General features: G+C 43.0%; 1 protein-coding gene across 2 annotated transcripts in view; it reads right to left on the bottom strand.

Annotated features, from left to right (window-relative positions):
• Window positions 1-20,115, bottom strand: part of DYNC1I1 (dynein cytoplasmic 1 intermediate chain 1) — a 389,139-nt gene that overhangs the window by 153,808 nt on the left and 215,216 nt on the right. For both annotated transcript variants that reach the window (XM_055420462.2, XM_055420463.2), the window contains one exon: window positions 4,702-4,791. In XM_055420462.2, coding sequence (XP_055276437.2) covers window positions 4,702-4,791 — 90 coding nt within the window. The remainder of the gene's footprint in view (window positions 1-4,701; window positions 4,792-20,115) is intronic.

Here is a 20,115-nt window from a genome sequence, read left to right as displayed (position 1 = left end):
TCCCCGAAATCTCTGTTTCTTCAGTTTTTCCCTATCCCTGGAACCTAAAGAATTGTTTTCAACATCTTCACTGCATGAAAAGATAGGAATTAATTTAACAGCAACAGGCATACCAGAGAAAAACAAGGACAAGAGTAATGTTTGATTTTTCTTACAAGTTAAGCAGAAAGTGCTATTATAGCAGGATTTATTGTTTGTTTTGCAACATGGAGTATTTCTGCCAAGAGCTAACAATATTTTATGCATTTAAAGTGATCTTTGTTAAGAAATAAAGATTCTTCAGGGCACGTGGATATTACTTTCATATAATCCAAATAACAGGACAAATTTCAAACTTACAAAAATTTACCTCAACAGTTACATTTAGCTTGAATAAGAAGTATGAAAAGAGGGCACTAGAGTCTTGAAATTCAAAGTTTAGAAAACTGCCCAATTTCTGAATTCATAGCCCAAAAAATTAAAATTTAGTATGAATTTTATTTTAGGGTCTATTTTTTATTCTTTTTATTGCTAAAATACTAATTTGTCTTGGTTTTGTACATGACAATACTTTTTTCATGTGTTTTGCATAATGATCCTATCCTATTTACCATGCTTTCTTGAGTTTTCTTATTGACCTGAATGTGTATTTTTTCAGTTTCTTTTTGATTTACTCTATTTCCTATACACTATATCTTTTGACGTCTAGAGTTCCTGGGTTTTTTGTTCTCTGTAAAACTGTAAAATCCATAGTGAAATCCACAATTTATATTGAATATTTTACAATCTCATTTTAGGTCAAAAGTAATTTTAAAAATCTCTATTTCAGAAATGCTTTTTTTCAATGAGGTAGCTTTAAATTTCAATATATAAATTACATCTTTTAAACAGTTTTCCAAAATATATCCAAAAGGTTAAAAAATAAGCAAGTAAACCCACATAACTTAAATATTAAATCAGATTAAGTAGGCACAGTGGTTCTTAGAGAATTTTACAGTGAAATCAGTTCAAAAACAAGAGTAAGAAAAACCAGACTGAATAAAGAATGATGCCCTTCTTGAAGTTAATGTGAGATTTATGAGTTAATGTGCAATTACAAGAGCTAAGTTTCTGATTCTGTTGTTTTAAGTTTCTAAACATGAAAATACTAGGACACTCACATACAGAAATTTCCTAAAATTTGATTGAAAGCTGAAAGGTACTTGCTGTTTTATCCAGCTCTTTTGTGAAAAAGAAAAAAAAGTGGGAAGAGTAATAAATTGAACCCACATTTCTTTACTGTTTAATGCATTTTGATGTCACATGGGCAAAATGTCAAAAGCTAGTGAGCACGGATTTTTTTTTTTCCCCCATCGTCCCCTCAGCACTTTAATTCTAAAAGAGGCCAGATTTCTCAAAAATGTGTTCCCTGGTTTAAAACCGTGTATGTCAAGTTTCAGCCCAGAGCAAATGTTTATGGCTAAGTAATAAATCCCTGAAATTCAGGGTTCCTATGGAAGTGCTGACACAGCCCTGCCTACCATGCAGCTGTGTGAATGGCGCCACGATCGTATCTGCTAGAGATTCTTTTAAAAGTTTGCAAAATACTATCTTGCTTTAAAAAAAAGAATAGCCAGCAAGAGTTTGATGCCAGCATAAACATGCTTTTAACCCATCATGTGCTAATGTGCAGAAAAGCCATTAACAGAGACCAAGGCGCACAGCATGGCAGTAACAGGAAATGTACTTTCAAACTTCTTTTGGACTTTTAACAGGACTTTAATCAATTCCATGAAGCATGAGTAACAGTTAAAACTGGAGGGCGTTTTTGCTCAGAACTTAAGAAGGAGGTTGCAGTGCTTTGCCAGAGAAGACAATTTGGAGATTGGGGCTGGGGGGCAGGAGGGAATCTGTGCCAAGACACACAAAATATACCCTGGTTCCTTATCACCCGTACATCTTAAGGATATTTTGCTAAAAAAAAAAATAGTATTTTAGTAAACTCGGACTTATTTTGTCTCCTGCTACACCTATGTTAATGATACTCTATTCACCAGCTTAAATACAGACACATGTTCTTGAAAGTGAAAGTGTTGGTCGCTCAGTTGTATCCAACTCTTTGAGACTCATGGACTGTAGCTTCTTGTCCATGGGATTCTCCAGGCAAGGAACTAGAGTGGGTATTTTCTTCTCCAGGGGATCTTCCCAGTCCAGGGAGAGAATACGGGGCTCCCACATTGCAGGCAGATTCTTTACCATCTAAGCCACCAGGGATCTTCCCTGGTGGCTCAGAGGTTAAAGCGTCTGCCTCCAATGCGGGAGACCAAAGTTCGATCCCTGGGTCGGGAAGATCCCCTGGAGAAGGAAATGGTAACCCACTCCAGTATTCTTGCCTGGAGAATCCCATGGACAGAGAAGCCTGGTAGGCTACAGTCCACGGGGTCGCATAGAGTCGGACACGACTGAGCGACGGAACGGGGGGAACGGGAACGGGAAGCCACCAGGGAAGCCTATACATGTTCTTAACAGGAATTTAAATGTGAAATTGCTTCAATCAGATCCTTTTACAGTCTCTCAGAAAAAGTAACTTGGGCCTTCTGTGGATGCCATTCTTAAAGATGCTGAATCTACTACCTGTCTACAGCCATACCCTAGAACTTGGCAGTAAAGAGCCACCTCACTCATGCCTGGGCAGGGTGCAGTGAGTCCGATACATTCCCACTCTTACAAAGTGTCTGGGGACAACCATGTGTGCCAGAGTCACAGGCAAATGGAAAATTTAAAAATCAAATGAGCTTTCAGGAGGGAGGGGACATATGTACATCTATGGTTAACTCGTGTTGATGTATGACAGAAATCAAACCACTACAGTAAAGCAATCATCAATCAATTAAAAATAAATAAATATAAAAATAAAATTAAATGAGCTTCTAATTAGACTTTTGTTGCTCTAAACTTGGGACACTTAGTAGAAATATGCAAGAGTCCACTCTCACAGATACTCCATTTCTCAGGAAGAATGACAATCTCAAATTCTTTTTTTCTCCTTAGGCTGAAAATCTCAAAAAGCACAAAAAAATAGATTTTTAAGGAAACACCAGCCATAGTATTTCTTGCCTACCCCTTTCTATTCTTTTTACGTTCTTGCTTTCTTGTGTTTTGAAATCCAGTGCTATTATGGAAGGAGGACACCAAGGGGGAAATGGATAGGCTTTGGCGTCAGTTCCAAGCCTATCCAGGTACCTACACATTATGTATAAGGGTATGTTTTTAAACCTCTCTTTTCCTATTTCTCTATCTATACGATAGATACAATAAGGAACCCAGTTTATATTGCTTCAAAAGGGTGTTGCAAAGGGTACATAATATCTTTGGAGTGTTAAGGGAGAGCCAAGCACCCAGGAAGCCCTTACTAAATATTAGTCGTTGTTACCACTGGAGCAAATAGAGGTTGCTCCTGATCTGGGCAGAGCATGGAGAAGACATTTATAGCACAGTCAGTAGTAATGACTGGGCTTCCCAGGTGGCGCCAGTGGTGAAGAGGCTGCCTGCCAACGCAGGAGACAGAAGAGATGCTGGTTCATTCCCTGGGTCAGGAAATACCCTGGAGGAGGGCATGGCAGCCCACTCCAGTGTTCGTACCTGGAGAATCCCATGGACAGAGGAGCCTGGTGGGCAACAGTCCACAGGGTCGCACCGAGTCAGACACGACTGAAGCGACTTAGCACGTATGCACCATAGTGATGATCATGGTTAACGTTTCTCTATAGCTCGCATGGATAAACCTCAGAATTTGTTAACAAAATAATTATATCTGCTTCTTTCCTTTCCTGTTATCATTGGGAACATAGGATGGAGTCAACTAGGTGACATGTCAATTGATAACAAGTATCTTGTTTTACTGCTGTTTAGTAATAATTTTGGAGAAGGCAATGGCAACCCACTCCAGTACTCTTGCCTAGAAAATCCCATGGATGGAGGAGCCTGGTGGGCTGAAGTCCATGGGGTCGCTAAGGGTTGGATGCGACTGAGCGACTTCACTTTCACTTTTCCCTTTCACACATTGGAGAAGGAAATGGCAACCCACTCCAGTGTTCTTGCCTGGAGAATCTCAGGGACAGGAGAGCCTTGTGGGCTTCCGTCTATGGGGTCACACAGAGTCGGACACGACTGAAGTGGCTTAGCAGCAGCAGCAGCAGCAGTAATAATTTTGGAGAAGGCAATGGCAACCCACTCCAGTACTCTCGCCTGGAAAATCCCATGGCTGGAGGAGCCTGGTAGGCTGCAGTCTATGGGGTCGCTAAGAGTTGGACATGACTGAGCGACTTCACTTTCACTTTTCTTTTCATGCATTGGAGAAGGAAATGGCAACCCACTCCAGTGTTCTTGCCTGTAGAATCCCAGGGATGGGGGAGCCTGGTGGGCTGCCGTCTATGGGGTTGCGCAGAGTTGAACACGACTGAAGCGACTTAGCAGCAGCAACAGCAGTAATAATTTCACAGGAATTTTAAAGGAACTGGATTTGTTGCTGGAATTGTGGACAACGTGTATTTTATTTGCTTCTGTCTGTCAAAAACTAAAGGAAGCCAGTTTATATTGCTACATGTAATGTACTGAACAATCCCAGAAAACCTTCCATATGGAGGCGTATACTAAATTTTTTACTTACCTCTATACCCCCTTATGTTGGTTACAAAAGCAAAAACAATAAAACGATGACTCAATTTCTCTCCCACACCGTACCTTCCTTCACCTCCTGCTTTTTGTCTTCATTTTCCTGTTCTGAATCCTGGCCCTCTTTAGGTTCCACCATTTCCTCATCATCCTCATCCTCTAGAACAAAGAAAGAGAAAAATGCATTATATTCTTGCCTTCCAATCAAAATCTCTGGCTGCTGGTGGGAGGTAGGGGCAGAGGGTAAAGTTCTAATCATTCGGGGCAACTTCTAAGTAAATCAATCCATGATGGATGCCCGAGATATGTGCTCATGAATATATGGATACATTATCTCCAGAAGGGGTCTCTTTGAAAGCCCCCCCACCACACTGCTGAGAAACTGCTCCAAGTCAGCACCTGCTCCATCTGTCCCCAGGCCCCCCTGCCACATGGGATGTCTTGGAATTGTATCTCTGACCTCTGAAGCTTCTTCGGAGATGGGCCAGGAACAGATCTTAAACTGTTTCCACCTGCAGCACATTCTCCGCAGGGGACACCTGCTGTACAGACCACTCATTTCCAGTTTCATCCTCACCCCGTTGATTTGGTTTTGACCTACAGGAAAGGGTTAAATACAGGTCTGACCCCAGGTCAAATGCCATTGGCAAGGAAACAACCAGGGTAGGGCCCCCCCCAAAGTCATTGCCATTGACCTGGGAGGAAACAACTGACCTGAAATGGCATTTACACATTCAGAGCAACTCGTGCATTAATGTGAATTTAATGAGTGCTAACAAATGGTACCAGTTGGCCACCACCACCAGATGTTCCAGTGCCCTTCCTGCCCTATGCAAATGTGCATCCCTTGTGTCTGTTCCCCCTAAAACTGCCTTTCGTGGCGATCCCTTCCATTGCAGAGTGTTTGAAACCATCAGTCACAGGGTAGAGGGTGGGGGGACAAGACAAAGTATCACGACAAAGTTCAACTTCCAGGACTAAGACAATATAGAAAATTAAAACTTGCTTCTGTGTTTTTTAAATATATTGCCTTCACTCTTCAGTATCATATTCACCATAGGTTACTGATTCCATTGGTTCAAGTGGAATTTAAAAGAAATGCCTTCACTTCCGCCATACCCTCTCACTCATTCATATATTCATTCATTCAACAAATATTTGCAGACTTTCTATAAATTCAAAGCTCTGTGGAGAGTCCCATTTCCATCACAACAAATCCTGAGATCTATAACAACTCAAACTTTCAGTGCCAACCATTTAGACAATGTATTATACAATGCACGTTTAAATGCCCAAACAAGCATAGCCTGAAAAGCAACTCCAAAAGTTCTGCTGTATTAAGCAAGTGATTTGTGGAGGGAATATCCATTTTAAAAATATGGATGTGTGAAGTACAGCATTGGAATTTAGATACTGGAAATATCTCATACAAATTTTCAATAGAATACAGCAATCCATATGCATGTGTGTAGATTGTGGAACCAACCTCATTACTTTATAATCACACTATATACATATCAGAAAGAAAGTAAGATGCCTTTGAGGGAAACTATCATTTATTATTAACACATTAGCACATTTATTAATAACACTAATACATTATTACTAACACACAGCTGTGAGACAAAGACATTTATTTAAAATTTTGACAAGTACACTGAGTTACCCAGATACTTAGACAAATAAACCTTTTAACATGTTAAACTATAAATAACACACATAAATTTTTATATGTAAAGATATTACCTCTACCTGTCTGTTAAAAACCAGTTTGGAAAGTCCTGAGCAAATATTCACCCTGATGTGTTATACTTTCCTGAGACAAAGATCAAACACAAAGCCCAGGGAGGTGCTAGCAGGAGGGAAGATTCTCTCCTGGTAAACCTTGGATGGAGAGGCAATTTTCAAAAGACCAATAAGCTGGGAAGTAGCTCTATCTCTGAACCTTCTAGAGACTTTTATTTAAGTCCAGTGGGTCCTGGAGCCATTCCCTGGAACTTACTAAATACAAGTAAAATACAACAGATATAAAGGTGCCAAATCCCATGTTATGGGTTGAATTGTATCCCCCTCCCCAAATTTATATGTTGACTTCCAAACTTCCAGGACCTCAGAATGGTGATCTTATTTGGAAATAGTGTCACTGCAGGTATATTAGTTAATATGAGGTTGTGCCAGAGTAGTGAGGGCACTGAATCCAGCACAACCAGGGTCCTCATAAACAAGGGGAGACTTAAACACAGATTCACATGCAGGGAGAACGCCACTGAAGAGGAAGGCGAAGACTGGAGGGCTGCCTCTACGAGCCGAGAAGAGCCAAAGTCTGCCAGCAAACCACAGAGACACAGAACAGATTTTCCCTCACAGCCCAGAACCAACCGGCCAGCACCTTGATCTTGGAATTCTAGCTTCTAGAACTGTGAGACTTTCTATTTTTACTGTTTAAACTACTCAGTTTATGGGACACTGTCATGGCAGCCCTAGCAAACTAATAAAGCCAGTAATATGCCTTAACTTCTATAGTTTTATAACCTAGTAGAAGAGATAATTGGAGAAGGAAATAGCAACCCACTCCAGTGTTCTTGCCTAGAGAATCCCAGGGACGGGGAAGCTTGGTGGGCTGCCGTCTATGGGGTCACACAGAATCGGACACGACTAAAGCGACTTAGCAGCAGCAGCAGCAGAAGAGATAATGAGACACACAATTGTGGTTGTTTAGTCACTAAGTCCTGTCTGACTCTTTGTGACCCCATGGACTGCAGCACAGTAGGCTTCCCTGTCCTTCCACCATCTCCCTGAGTTTCAAACTCATGTCCACTGAGTCGGTGAGGCTCTCCAACCATCTCATCCTCTGTTGTCCCCTTCCCTCTTGCCCTCAACCTTTCCAGCATCAGGGTTTTTTCCAATGAGTTAGATTCTTGCATCAGGTGGCCAAAGTATTGCAGCTTTAGCTTCAGCATCAGTTCTTCCAATGAATATTCAGGATTGATTTTCTTTAGAATTGACTGGTTTGATCTCCCTGTAGTTCAAGTGACTCTCAAAAGTCTTCTCCAGCACCACAATTCAAAAGCATCAATTCTTCGACACTTGGCCTTCTTTATGGTCCAACTCTCACATCCATACATGACTACTGGAAAAACCATAGCTTTGACTATATGGACCTTTGTCAGCAAAGTGATGTCTCGGCTTTTTTAATACTCTGTCCAGGTTTATCATAGCTTTTCTTCCAAGGAGCAAGCATTTTAAATTTCGTGGCTGCCGTCACCGTCGCCATTGATTTTGGAGCCCAAGAATATGAAATCTGACACTGTTTCCACTTTTCCCCCATCTATTTGCACAATAATCACACCGAAAGCAGTGATGAATGCTTTACTTGCATCATCTAATTTATATATCAGAACTTGGTACTACCAACCTAATTTTATAGATGAGGAGACAGAGTAATTTCCCCCCAAATCTTCCAACCATGTCAAGCTTCGTGTTCTACCTGGTTCTGTGTGTAACGGGGTCTCTGATCTTTAACCATTAGGTATACTGCCCCCCTACCCACAGCTGTCATGCAACGGAAATGTCATGGAGAGACGCCTGAAGCGCAGAAGCTGTGCTGCTCAGCCACAGTGCAAGCAGGGGTGTGTGGAGGCTCTTGGAGGCGGACATCGCATGGAGAGCTCTTTCAGTTTCCAGAGGTCACCACACACGGTACACAGGGCATATATATATCAAAATTATGAGGGTGGAAGTTGCTTAGCTGTGTCTGACTCTTTGGGACCCCATGGACTGTAGCCTGCCAGGCTCCTCTGTCCATGGGATTCTCCAGGCAAGAATACTGGAGTGGGTTGCCATTTCCTGCTCCAGGGGATCTTCCCAACTCATATTATCCATCCACACTGTATTCTTACTTACTCTGTGGAATCCACTCTCCTGAGACCTGATTCAGCAACACTTATTACAAGCCTTGCTGTATTCCTTTAGACAGACAGATTCACAACCTGGGTGGTAGGGGCATTTCCAGGCACGTAATCGGTCTAAGTCCAAGGCTGGAGTCTACCACTTGCTAGCCCCTCACTTAGCATAATTCATAGGAACTCTCTGAGGCCCTTTCCCTCATTTGCTAAATTGGGATAATAACCTTTTCTCAAAACAAATTTATTATAAGAATAAACAGATAAAATTATTAATGTGAAATTGCTTTTTAAACCGCCAAGAGAGCTGCAAATATCCATACAGGGAAATCTTCAAACGAGTGTTGCCTAAGCTTGTGTGTCCGCAAACATTTAGTGAGCACTCACAGTGTGTCATGTGCCAGGAACAGGACAGGGACCCTCCCCGCAAAAAACATTTGTGCTCATGCCATGGTGCTTCCATGAATGAGCAGAAAGGAGCTGAAAGCAAATAAATAAATAAAGCAAACACTGAGTCAGATAACTAGTAGAGGGACAGAGAACACTGGGAAGGGGCATTGGGCGTGCTGATCAGGGGAGGAGGAGGCGGATTTTTAAACAGAGTTCAAGAGCGGCCACACTGAGCAAAAACTTCAAGGTGTCCAGGACTGAGAAGTGAAAATTTCAGGGAAGTAAAACCAATAACCAATAGGTTCTTCCACCCCCAAAAGGGAGAACACCTCAAGTTCTAAATTACTTTAGTCTTAGTTCCACTGAATATGGAAAAACAACTGTGCTTTTATTAGAATCACCTAGTTTTTTTTTCTTTTTTCATTAAAAATCAAATTATCATTATTATTTCTTTTTGAAAGCAATGCTCTTTTATGGGTGGACTTTTTTTCCCCACATTATTTAAAGAGGTTTTAAAAAGCAAAGCAAAAGCAAGTCTTTTGTTTTAATTTTGGAGAACCACCAAGTCTTTACGTTCCCTTTTTATAGTTCTTAAAATGAAGTCAGTTTCACCAAATGACTTTGAGCTAGACAGCTTTAAACAACATCAAGCTCCTATCTTTCGCAGACACAAGGGTTTTTAAACATTAACTCCCAAAAGAATTAAAAAGAAACATCATGACAGAAAAGTGGCCACTTAGAGCTTTTTGGAAATATATTATTCTGTAAGGGCCTGGCTATAAAAAGGGGTAGGCTTGTAATAGAAGTGTGTTAGTTTATTTTTGAAGTAGGTGGGAAAATAGCAGGTTATCTAAGTCTTTAAATAGAAAACACTTCCCCAAAGAATATGTTTTCAATGAGTTTTTAAAAACCCCAACAAATATTTATTGTGTTTATAATATGTGCAAAGTCCCATAATGAGATACAGTGTATAAAAGAGAAATAAATTTTTTTTAAAAAACAGTACTGTTTTAAAGTGGTTACAAACCAGTTGTAGGCATTAATTTTTAATGGCCACAAAATTCTTTGTCTATCAGCTTTTTAAAGACAGAAAGTAAGTGTTTTGGTGGATTTGTTAAGGAAATAAAACACAAGAGGCGGGCTTGTCTCTCTGCATACTGATATGTTTGCCTTGCTCAGCAGAGAGAGTGTATTTTTCTTTAAGATTCTGGTTTCCTTTCTGGTGCAATTGGAATTACTTCTGTTGAAACCATTTTCAAAACAGTTAAATAACTTTAAAGAAAAGGATTTCTGTAGAACTGCTACAGACTACTGATATATGAGTTGTGCTGCTTGTTCATACCAGGTTATATTTCCTCTGTGATTGGGGTGGGGGAGAATTACCACCCATGCATGGTTTCCTGTACCAGGTACACTCGAGAAATTAAACGACTGGCAGAAGTTAATTACCTGTCAGTCTAAGGGACTAATTTCAAACAATGGCATCTTTTAGACATTATTTTATTCAGCACCTAAATTCTACCCTCTGCAGTTGTTGCTTTCTTTCTCTGTAGTTGGAAAAAAAGTGGTAACTACTGTCCTCCTTCCTTAAGATATTCTTGAGGTCTAAACACAAGTAATTGCATGTTCACCGAAACTGCACATAACACGCTTAGTTCAGGGCCTGACCCTGTATATGAGCTCTGGAAAAGTAAGTTTCCTCCACTTGGTGGTTAAGAATGAAGCCAATGTCACCAATCTGAATATGCCACAGTTGTCTGACTGTTGAGCTGCTCTGATGGCCTTCCCTGGTGGCTCAGATGGTAAAAAGCCTGCCTGCAATGCAGGAGACCTGGGTTCAATCCCTGGGTCGGGAAGATTCTTGCAGAAGGGAATGGCTACCCACTCCAGTACTCTTGCCTGGAGAATCCCACGGACAGAGGAGTCGCAAAGAGTTGGACACAACTGAGTAACTAACTCTTTAACTTTCTGATGACCTCACAAATCTGAGACTTTGGGACAGAAGTGCAGGGAACCGTTTGTTATTGTTGGTAATACAACACCAAGACCCTTTTCTGTCTGGGGGTGGGGCGGGGGTTTTCCTGGCAGCACTGCTGCATTGGTAACTTGCTGGGACCCTACTTTCTCATCCTGAAGCCCCAGAGAGTCATCTCCTGCCCTCCATTTCCTGGTGACCAGGACACAGGCAGGATCTGGGCAGTCAGACCGAAGGCTCCTAACTGGGCCTTTGTCTTTGGGGCCAAGAGGCAAAGCCAAGAGGACACCGAGGATAGTGAGCGGCGACATGCAGACCGCCACGTCTGACATCCTGGCCAGGCTGCTCCAGAGGTCCACGGTCTGGGTTCCCTTGGTTGCCCTTTTCTCAAGCCCGTTCCTTTGCCTCCTGTTGATTCTGTGAGCACCAGGTTTCCTCCCAATAAATCTTACTAGAAGTGATGTCAGCACCAGATTTCCTTCCAATAAATCCCCCTGGATTCAGTGCCTGCTGCTTGCAACCAGAACCCCACGTGACACGGGGCGGCCCTCTGTGAAGAGAAGGGCTTGTGTTTTATGAGGTCAGTGGGTTCTTGCCTTCCCCAGCTCTCTCAGGACCTGCAAAACCCCAGGATAAGAGGGTCTGAGTGTCTGCCCCGAGTCCCTGACGCCCTGCTCCTGGCTTTTCACAAGGGGTCTGTGGCTTCGTGGAAGACAGCTAAGTCTGGTCAGGGGGAGACAGACAGGAGGGAGCATAGCAGGCTATTTCACTCCGTTCTTCTTGACTCCAAAGGGCATTCTGCTGCTGCTGAAAGGGGGGAGCACAAAGCAACTACCGTAGGACTTCGAATCGAACAGGCCAAAGTCATGTACTCCTAAGAAAATCGATCGCTGCTAATTAAACTGTAACACAGCATCAATTCTAATGTGAAAACCTGTGAACGTTGGAATTGATCAAATAATTAGTGGCTTAGAAATGAATAGAACACTAGCTTCCAAAAGATACAAGGGATGAAGGCAAGAACATAGATTCAAATCTAAATTGGACTTACTACCATGTTACTGTTGGTGAAAAGACTTTGAGAGATTAAAAAAAGGTCTTTTCTCATTTGTTTATTTTTTGTGTGTTTTGCTTCTTTTTCTTTTTTTTTTTTTTGGCCACACCACAGGGCACGCAGGATCTTAGTTCCCTGACCAGGGATTGAACCCATGCCCCCTGCAGTGGAAGCATAGAGGTTAACCACTGGACCACCAGGGAAGTCCCTGTTTTTTTGTGTTTTAGATGTATTGCCCTTAACTTAATATCAAACACCCTAGCCACTTTTATACAATTCTATGTATAGCCATTTCAGAAAGGGATTCTTTTCGTAACATAGTTTACATGTTCCATAGAAAACCAGAGTTAATCTCTTGAATTAAAATTTATTAAAAATAATTCATCTTAATGAAGATATTCTTTGCAGTTCTGTCTTTGGCCCCATCTCTTCTCATGTCAGATGTCACTCTGGATAATATTTACATTTGTCTTTACTGGTGGCTCAGATGGTAAAGAATCCGCCTGCAATGCAGGAGACCAGGGTTCAATCCCTGGGTCGGGAAGATTTCTGCGGAAGGGAATGGCTACCCACTCCAGGATTCTTGCCTGGAGAATCCCATGCACAGAGGAGGCTGGTGGGATACAGTCCATGGAATCAGAAAGAGTCAAACAGGACGGAGCAGCTAATATTTTCACATTTCACTTCCATCATCACTCACGAATGGTATCTCCTGCCAAGATATCCCCTCTAGGCTCCAGATTCTGTGTTGTACATTTCAACGCGAATGTCCCCCAACGTGTTCACACTCCACATATTCCAAGCAGAACCCCCACCCTCTGCTGAGAGCTCCTTTGACTACATTCTCCACTCCCGCCCCAACTGCACACCTTTCACATGGGTTCACAGTTAGACGTCACAGTACTAACTTTAGCTCTTCCAGCAGACGTTATAACAAGGGGTCTATACATCTGTTCAACCCTCCCTCCAAAATCCGTCTTCAGTCTGCCTCTGTCTTTTCCGCACTGCCCCGATCCAGGCCATTACCACCTCTCACCTGGAGTATTAGAGTACTATTTTGACTGGTCTCTCTAAAACTACAAGTCTTTCTCTGTGTTTCTAGTAGTTTCATTTTTATTTTTTAAAAAACACATCTATGCATCCTTTCTCCACCAAAAATATTCTATAGTTCCCCATAAACTGCAGCATGAAACCCCGCAATTTCTTACCTCTTCCACCTCAACCTGCACTCTGAACGACGCACAGCCACCCACAACCCCGGCAGACACGCGCCTCAAGAGCACGACACATGTTTTCCTTTCTACCTGTCTCGGTCTTTACGCCAGTGTCCAGGAGGCGACTATCACTAATTGTTCCCGACGCAACTCACGAGCTTTAACACCTCGCCCCAAGCAGATCTATGGACACCTTCCATTCTTCTCCCTTGGATCTCCATGATAACACAGCCAAGAAACCACCTGAAACGAGGTTCTTCATTTATCTCCACAGCCAGAAGAAAAGTCCCTCAGAGACCTACTCTTGACAGTAGCATCAATGTCAAGTATAAACACTAGCAAAAGCAAGATGGGTGATGGTTCTGGAAAGGTAGTATGAACAACATGATATAGCTCCTTAAATGACAGAACAAGTTCGGACTTCTTTCTGGAGATCAGTATCCCCCTTTTGAACAAACATCTGTTGTCCTTTCATCGCTGAGTCAGGACCGACTCCTCTGACCCCATGGACTGTAGCCCACCAGGCTCCTCTGTCCTTGGGATTTCCCAGGCAAGAATAATGGAGTCGGTTGCCATTTCCTTCTCCATGTGAATAAATACACATCTCACTTAACCCACAAGTACTATTCAAATTTTCACAAAGGCATGCAGGACACTGGAGACGCCAAACACGGCTTCTGAAAGCTCGCTCCTCTCCTTCTGGGCCAGCTCTTTATGCACACTGTGATGCGCCTAAGGGGTGGTCTGACCCTTGATGAAAATTGTTGCTGCCACCTGACCCTGCAGAGAATCTGGAGGCATTTAAAAATGCAAGAGACAAGGTCTAATTTTACTTAAGAATACAGAGGCAGTATGGAGCTGGAAGGGAGTGGGAGAGCCTGGAATGAGGGAGACAGTCAGAAGGTAAGCTATAGCCCTAATCCAAGCAGCAGATGATGAGAACTTGGCTGGGGATGGCTGACCGCCGGTAGGCGTGATGAACTGAACTGTGAATGCAGACATGTGTTTGTACAGCAGACAGTGAGGGCTCTCGTACAGAACTCACTCAAGTCACCCTATCCTTGGACCGGCTTTGCGGACGGTTTGCCAACTTCACCGGGAGGCCAAAGAGAGCCACCTCCTGATACGTATCACGGCAGCCAAAATAAAGTATACCATGCACCGCTGAATGCTTACACAAACCGAGGTGAGCGCCTCGGTGCTTTCAAAATATGCAGCAAAGACATATTTTGTGGGATTTTCAGTAAGCACTTTGTTAAATATACTACATGCTAATATTTAAAAAACCTTCGCTTTCTGGTCTAGAAAAATCTGGCCAGAGCAAAGAAAACATACATTTCTCATCATACAGAGAACTCCTGTTAACACTCTCGGCCACATCAGTTCTCTCCTAAGGCTCTAACATGACAGTACTTGGAAAGTTTACTTCCTGATGGAATGTCACACAAGGCCTTGCAAATGGGAGGAAATGAAGGAAAACATTTAAAGCGAGAGAGGAAGCCAGAGAAGAGTACTTTTTAGCAGCTGTTTCTGAAACCTGTAACTGTGCTGATACACGAAATGTGTGCAGCAAATATGGGCTGAATTGAGTGGACATGGATTAGTCAGCTTGCATACAAGGTCAGAGACCAGGAGGAGACTTCCCTTCTAGAGATGTCTAGGCGGGAGCCCAGGGATAGCCTCAGCATGTGATGTTTGGGGCTGGGAAAACTTGATTGATCTCTATTTCCATACATTTTCCTCTTTAAAAACCATCAATGGCTTCCTATTTCCTAGATGAGCTCAGCGTTGAAGGCCCATGACTAGCTAACTTCGACTGAATTCTCCAGCACTGTTCAGAACAGAAGAGTCCTTGATTCATCTGTACGTGCAATTTGTTGCCAGAAACCACCCCCATCTTTCCTCTCTTGATTCTGTTATACATTTCAGGCCCCCATCTCCTAAGCTTCCGCAGGAAGTCATGGAGTCTTCAGTCATGATCAAATAGATGAGCTAATTCATAGTAACAGACTAGAGAATGGTCACCCCAGTGAATTAATGTCTAATGGCAAACTGCAGTTCTTGCACGACCTGGAAGGGAGAGAGATTTTGAAAGAGCCAAGCCATCCCTCAAAACAGTCCTCTGTTCTGGAGTCTCGGAAGCAGAAGCTTTCATTGCACAACTCCAGAAAGAGCACTGCCATTGTACTCTCTGTGAACAGAGCCTCCTTGACTCGTCCAGAGCACAGGCTCTATGTCTATTCTTAGCAGTTTTATTTGTATATTGGTGCACACTCACATGTGCGCGCGCACACACACACATTCTGGGCAATAATTCAAAACACTTGAAAATGCAAGTCTTGGCTTCTTGGAAGGGGAGAAGGGACTCCTAGCTTTCTTTTCCAGACTTAAAGCCCTTTTGCAGCCCACTTTTGTTTCTGGACAATCACATACCCTTCCCTTTGTTTCCTCGATCACTTTTTCTATTGTGCAAATCTGTACTTCTTCTTAACGGGAGCATGGCTTGTGGAAAAGAAAACTGAGGCTACAAGGACAGAAATGTCATCACACCTAACTTTAAGCAGCAACCACAGATATGTCCCAGAAAAAGTAGACCCCAAGGCCTCCAGGTATTAGAATGGTTACTGTGTTAACTAGTGAAGACAGAGTAAAATACTACATGCCATTTAGAAACATTATTTTGCTTGTAAAGAAACCGTAAGGAAAAAATGGCACCTTCCACCTTTAAGCTTGTCGAGTCTGACATTTACTGTCAGAGCAGCTGTCACGTCCATCCCTGCATGCAGAAGTCATCATGTTCTCTAGCATTCATCTTATTTTTTCCTTTTTTTTTGGGGGGGGAGGTGTGTTTTTTTTTAATTGAAGTATAGTTGATTTCCAATGTTGAGTTAATTTCTGCTGTACAGCAAAGTGAAGTGACTCAGTTGCACATATACATACATTCTTTTTCATATTCTTTTCCATTCTGAATGATCCCAGGACATCGAATATAGTTCCCTGTGCAGGAGCACGTTGCTGTCCATTCTATGTGTAATTGCTTGCACGTATTAACCCCAAATTCACAGTCTATCTCTCCCTGACCCCTCCGCACCCCCTTGGCAACCACAAGTCTGTTCTCTGTGTCCGTGAGTCTGTTTCTGCAATCTTTTTGTTAATAGGATCAAATCCTGTGAATTCTGCCTCTTTGAATCCCCTCCACTTGCACAGCTCCCTCCGTCCTCTCTACTTTTCTACCTCCTTCTCTTTGGTAAAGGCCACCATGTGGCTTACGGTCAGGGCCTCCTAGCTGGCATTCTTAACTCTAGCTGTTCTCAATGCCTGCCCTTGCTACCAACTCTTGAGAGTTCCCATGCCATGCAGAATACAAGCTGGATTCCTTGGCCTCGTCTCCAAGTCTTCTAGGTAAGAAGACTTGAAGACTTCTGGCTCTAAAATCACCTGTTTCCTGTTGGCCTGCCTCTGCCATGTTCACCCCACACCCCCATCCACGCACACACTCCTGTCACTGACACTGCAACACTGCACAAACCCCACCGTCCATCTGTCCTTCGGTTCCCGTGGCTCCCTCAGCCAGACTCTCTCCCTCCCTTCCTTCTTACAAAATACGAGCACCTAACATGTGTCAGGCACTATCTCAGGTGCCAGAGATACAGCCGTGAGCAGAACAGACGAGACATCCTGCCTGCATCGAGCTTGCATTCTAGTGGAAGGGACAGAAAACAAGATAAACAAGGAAAGCATAAAGTAGGCTAGAGAGTTGCGAGCACTAAAGAGAACAGCAATACCGGCCAAGTGGTGAGTCTCACAATTTTGCACATAGGTAGCTAGGGAGGTCCTTACTGAGAGGTGGCATTTGCCAAGAAGACTCAAGGAACAAGCTCTGTGGGTAGCTGGGGAAAGCATTCTACGTAGAAGAAGCAAAATCCCAAGGGCAGGGTTTTGCCTGGAACGTTCAAGACTTTGAATACCTTTGTCTCTTCCCGGCATGTAAAATCCAGTTATACTTCAAGATCTGATTCAAATGACCCCAGCTCCCCAAATCCTTCCTGTTCACCCTTGTTAGAAGGGATGTCTTCCTCATTTAACCCTTCACAGCACTTGAGTTGAGACTGTCTTAACAATTTTCTTTAGTCAAAGAACTATCGTGTTTTAAAGTAGGACACTTGTCATTCTCTATTTTATTCAGGAAATCAACTCTGAATATTCACTGGAAGGACTGATGCTGAAGCTGAAGCTCTAATACTCTGGCCACCTGACGTGAGGAGCCAACTCATTGGAAAAGACCCCGATGCTGGGAAAGATTGAGGGCAGAAGGAGAAGGGGAAGGCAGAGGATGAGATGGTTGGATGGCATTACCAACTCAATAGACACGAATTTGAACAAACTCCAGGAGATAGTGAAGGACAGGGGAGCCTGGTATGCTACAGTCCATGGGGTCATAAAAAGACTTAGCAACTGAACAACAACAACAAATTTTATGTACTGTTTTAAGTAGAGTATATCCCTGTGCATTTCTGAGCTTTCTTCTCCATCCAAAACTCTGAATTTCTTGGGACTGGGATACATTAACTATTCACATTTACTTGCCCCAATATGGGTGTTAAAAAAATATTCTTGACTGTTTTAAAAGTTAAGAATGTCATTTTCCCCAGGGTTCTGAAAAGCACATTTTCTCAGTGGCTTCTCCAATGTTTTAGCTGGATCACAAAACTCTTCACTCAATTTCCAATTTTAAGGTTCCTTTCCTTGATCGCTAGGTCTTGTCATCATTGCCAGCATCTCTTCTCTAAACTTGCCCAGACTCCCTATACTGACTCTGAGGTTCCCGGTCTTTTATTTTGTGTTTTGGTCACTAGGTATTTGCTCACCACCTAATGTGTGCTCAGACGTGTACCAGGCATCACGGAAAAACAACAGTTATCCATTTACTGAATCATATATGTTAAGCTTTGTGGTAAAGGTTTTAGTTCATTAGCCTGTTTAATCCACTCAACAGCTCACCAAGGCAGACATAATTAGTTCTCTCTAGCTCAGCAGTTTCTAACCTTTTTGGCATCTGGGACTGGTTTCATGGAAGGCAATTTTTCCATAAACTGAGGTGGGGGATGGTTTTAGGATGATTCAAGAGCATTACATTTATTATGCACTTTATTTCTATTATTATTACACAGTAGTAATAATAACAGATCATTTGGCATTAGATGGAGAAGGCAATGGCGCCCCACTTCAGTACTCTTTCCTGGAAAATCCCATGGATGGAGGAGCCTGGTAGGCTGCAGTCCATGGGGTCACTAAGAGTCGGACATGACTGAGCGACTTCACTTTCACTTTTCCCTTTCATGCATTGGAGAAGGAAATGGCACCCTACTCCAGTGTTCTTGCCTGGAGAATCCCAGGGATGGGGGAGCCTGGTGGGCTGCTGTCTCTGGGGTCACACAGAGTCGGACACGACTGAAGTGACTTAGGAGGAGGAGGAGGCATTAGATGCCAGAGGTTGGGGACCCCTGCTAAACATGAGGTTTTGAAACGAAGGTGATCAATAAGATCAGCACTAGAGGAAGAACCGAGCCAAAATTCAAACTCATGTTTTGCAACCCCTAAACTCCCTCAACGTGCTACTAAATCATACCAAACTTTGTAAAGGAAGAAAAGGGGCCTGTGATGGATATTTTTGACCTTGACCACCCAGAATCCACCACGTCATGTCTTTGACCAACAGCCTTTCTATTCTTCCTTGGTGGACCCATCCCTCCCCACTCTCAGATAAGCAAATCCTTCTTAAGATTCAAGGGGAAACTTTGTATCTGAAGCAGTGACCAATGACACTAAAGCTCTGTATTTCTCTTTGGACTATCAGTAAAGCGACCATAAAATCTACTGTCCAAATTAGGATACTTCTCAGAGGAAATGGAGGTGCAATGAATGTTTAAGCATGATAAGGTGAAGGGAGATATGGCAGATATGGACGAGGCGAGTCTGGACAATCCAGGATGTGTGGTCACCCCTGCCACAGGGCAGTGGGCTCCTCTCTTATACTGGACTATGTGGCTGTTCTCGCCAAAACAGGACACGTGGTTGCTCTAACCACCAGGGGAGTGGATGCCTCTCCTTCATTGGATTGGGTGTCATACCCAACATGGAACCAAAGCTGTTCTGGCTCCCTATACGGAACTTGAAAAAGAATCAATAAAGAAAGAGCCTGGCCAAGAGTGGTAACTGACAGTCTGAAACCTAAATTGAGTCGTAACTGAAGTCAGCATGCCCCAGGGGAATCTAGAGTCCAGACTTATATCTGTTAACAGCAAACAAATGTTCTTTTGGCTTCAGTAATTTGGGGGTGGTTTCTCTGTCACTGGCAACCAGAGAAGTATGAATGATCAGGAACTATTGACGAAGTACTCTGTACTCTTTGTAGTTACTCTGCATTTTCTGTGCATGATCTCTTTTAGCAAGGACATTAGCTGCAAGGTAGTACGGGGTTAAGTACATGAGTCCTGTTGCCATGCCGCTCAAGTTCAAATCTGACTCTCTCATCTAGCAGGAACCGTGGGCCACTTACTGAACCCCTTGGGCCTCAGTTTTCTCATCCACTGACTACAGAGTTGCTCTCCTTGGTTAATGATGATTCTTTCAAGGCTTAGGATACTTAAAGAACATTTTTATTACTATTGCTGAGGAAACTAAGATACAAAGAGGTTAAATAAGTTGCTCCAAGTCAGACAGCGACTAAATTATAAGGCAGGTATCTGAACCCAAGTTTTTGAGGCACCAAATCCCACTCTGTTTCATCTGTGTCCACACTGTCTCCCAGCTCCCTGAACTAAGCAGGAAGAATGGAGATGCCTCAGTGGGTTTGGAGGCAAGAACAAGCATAGCCAGTGGAGACACAAGGTCGTGGAAGGGGCAAAGCTGAGTTGCAGCACAGTTGAAAACGAAGTTGCCCCCCAT

Source organism: Moschus berezovskii, chromosome 3, assembly GCF_049115385.1.
Source record: "Moschus berezovskii isolate FMDL1 chromosome 3, NW_MosBer_1.0, whole genome shotgun sequence".
Lineage (NCBI taxonomy): Eukaryota > Metazoa > Chordata > Mammalia > Artiodactyla > Moschidae > Moschus > Moschus berezovskii.
This window is presented reverse-complemented; position numbering and strand designations above follow the sequence as displayed.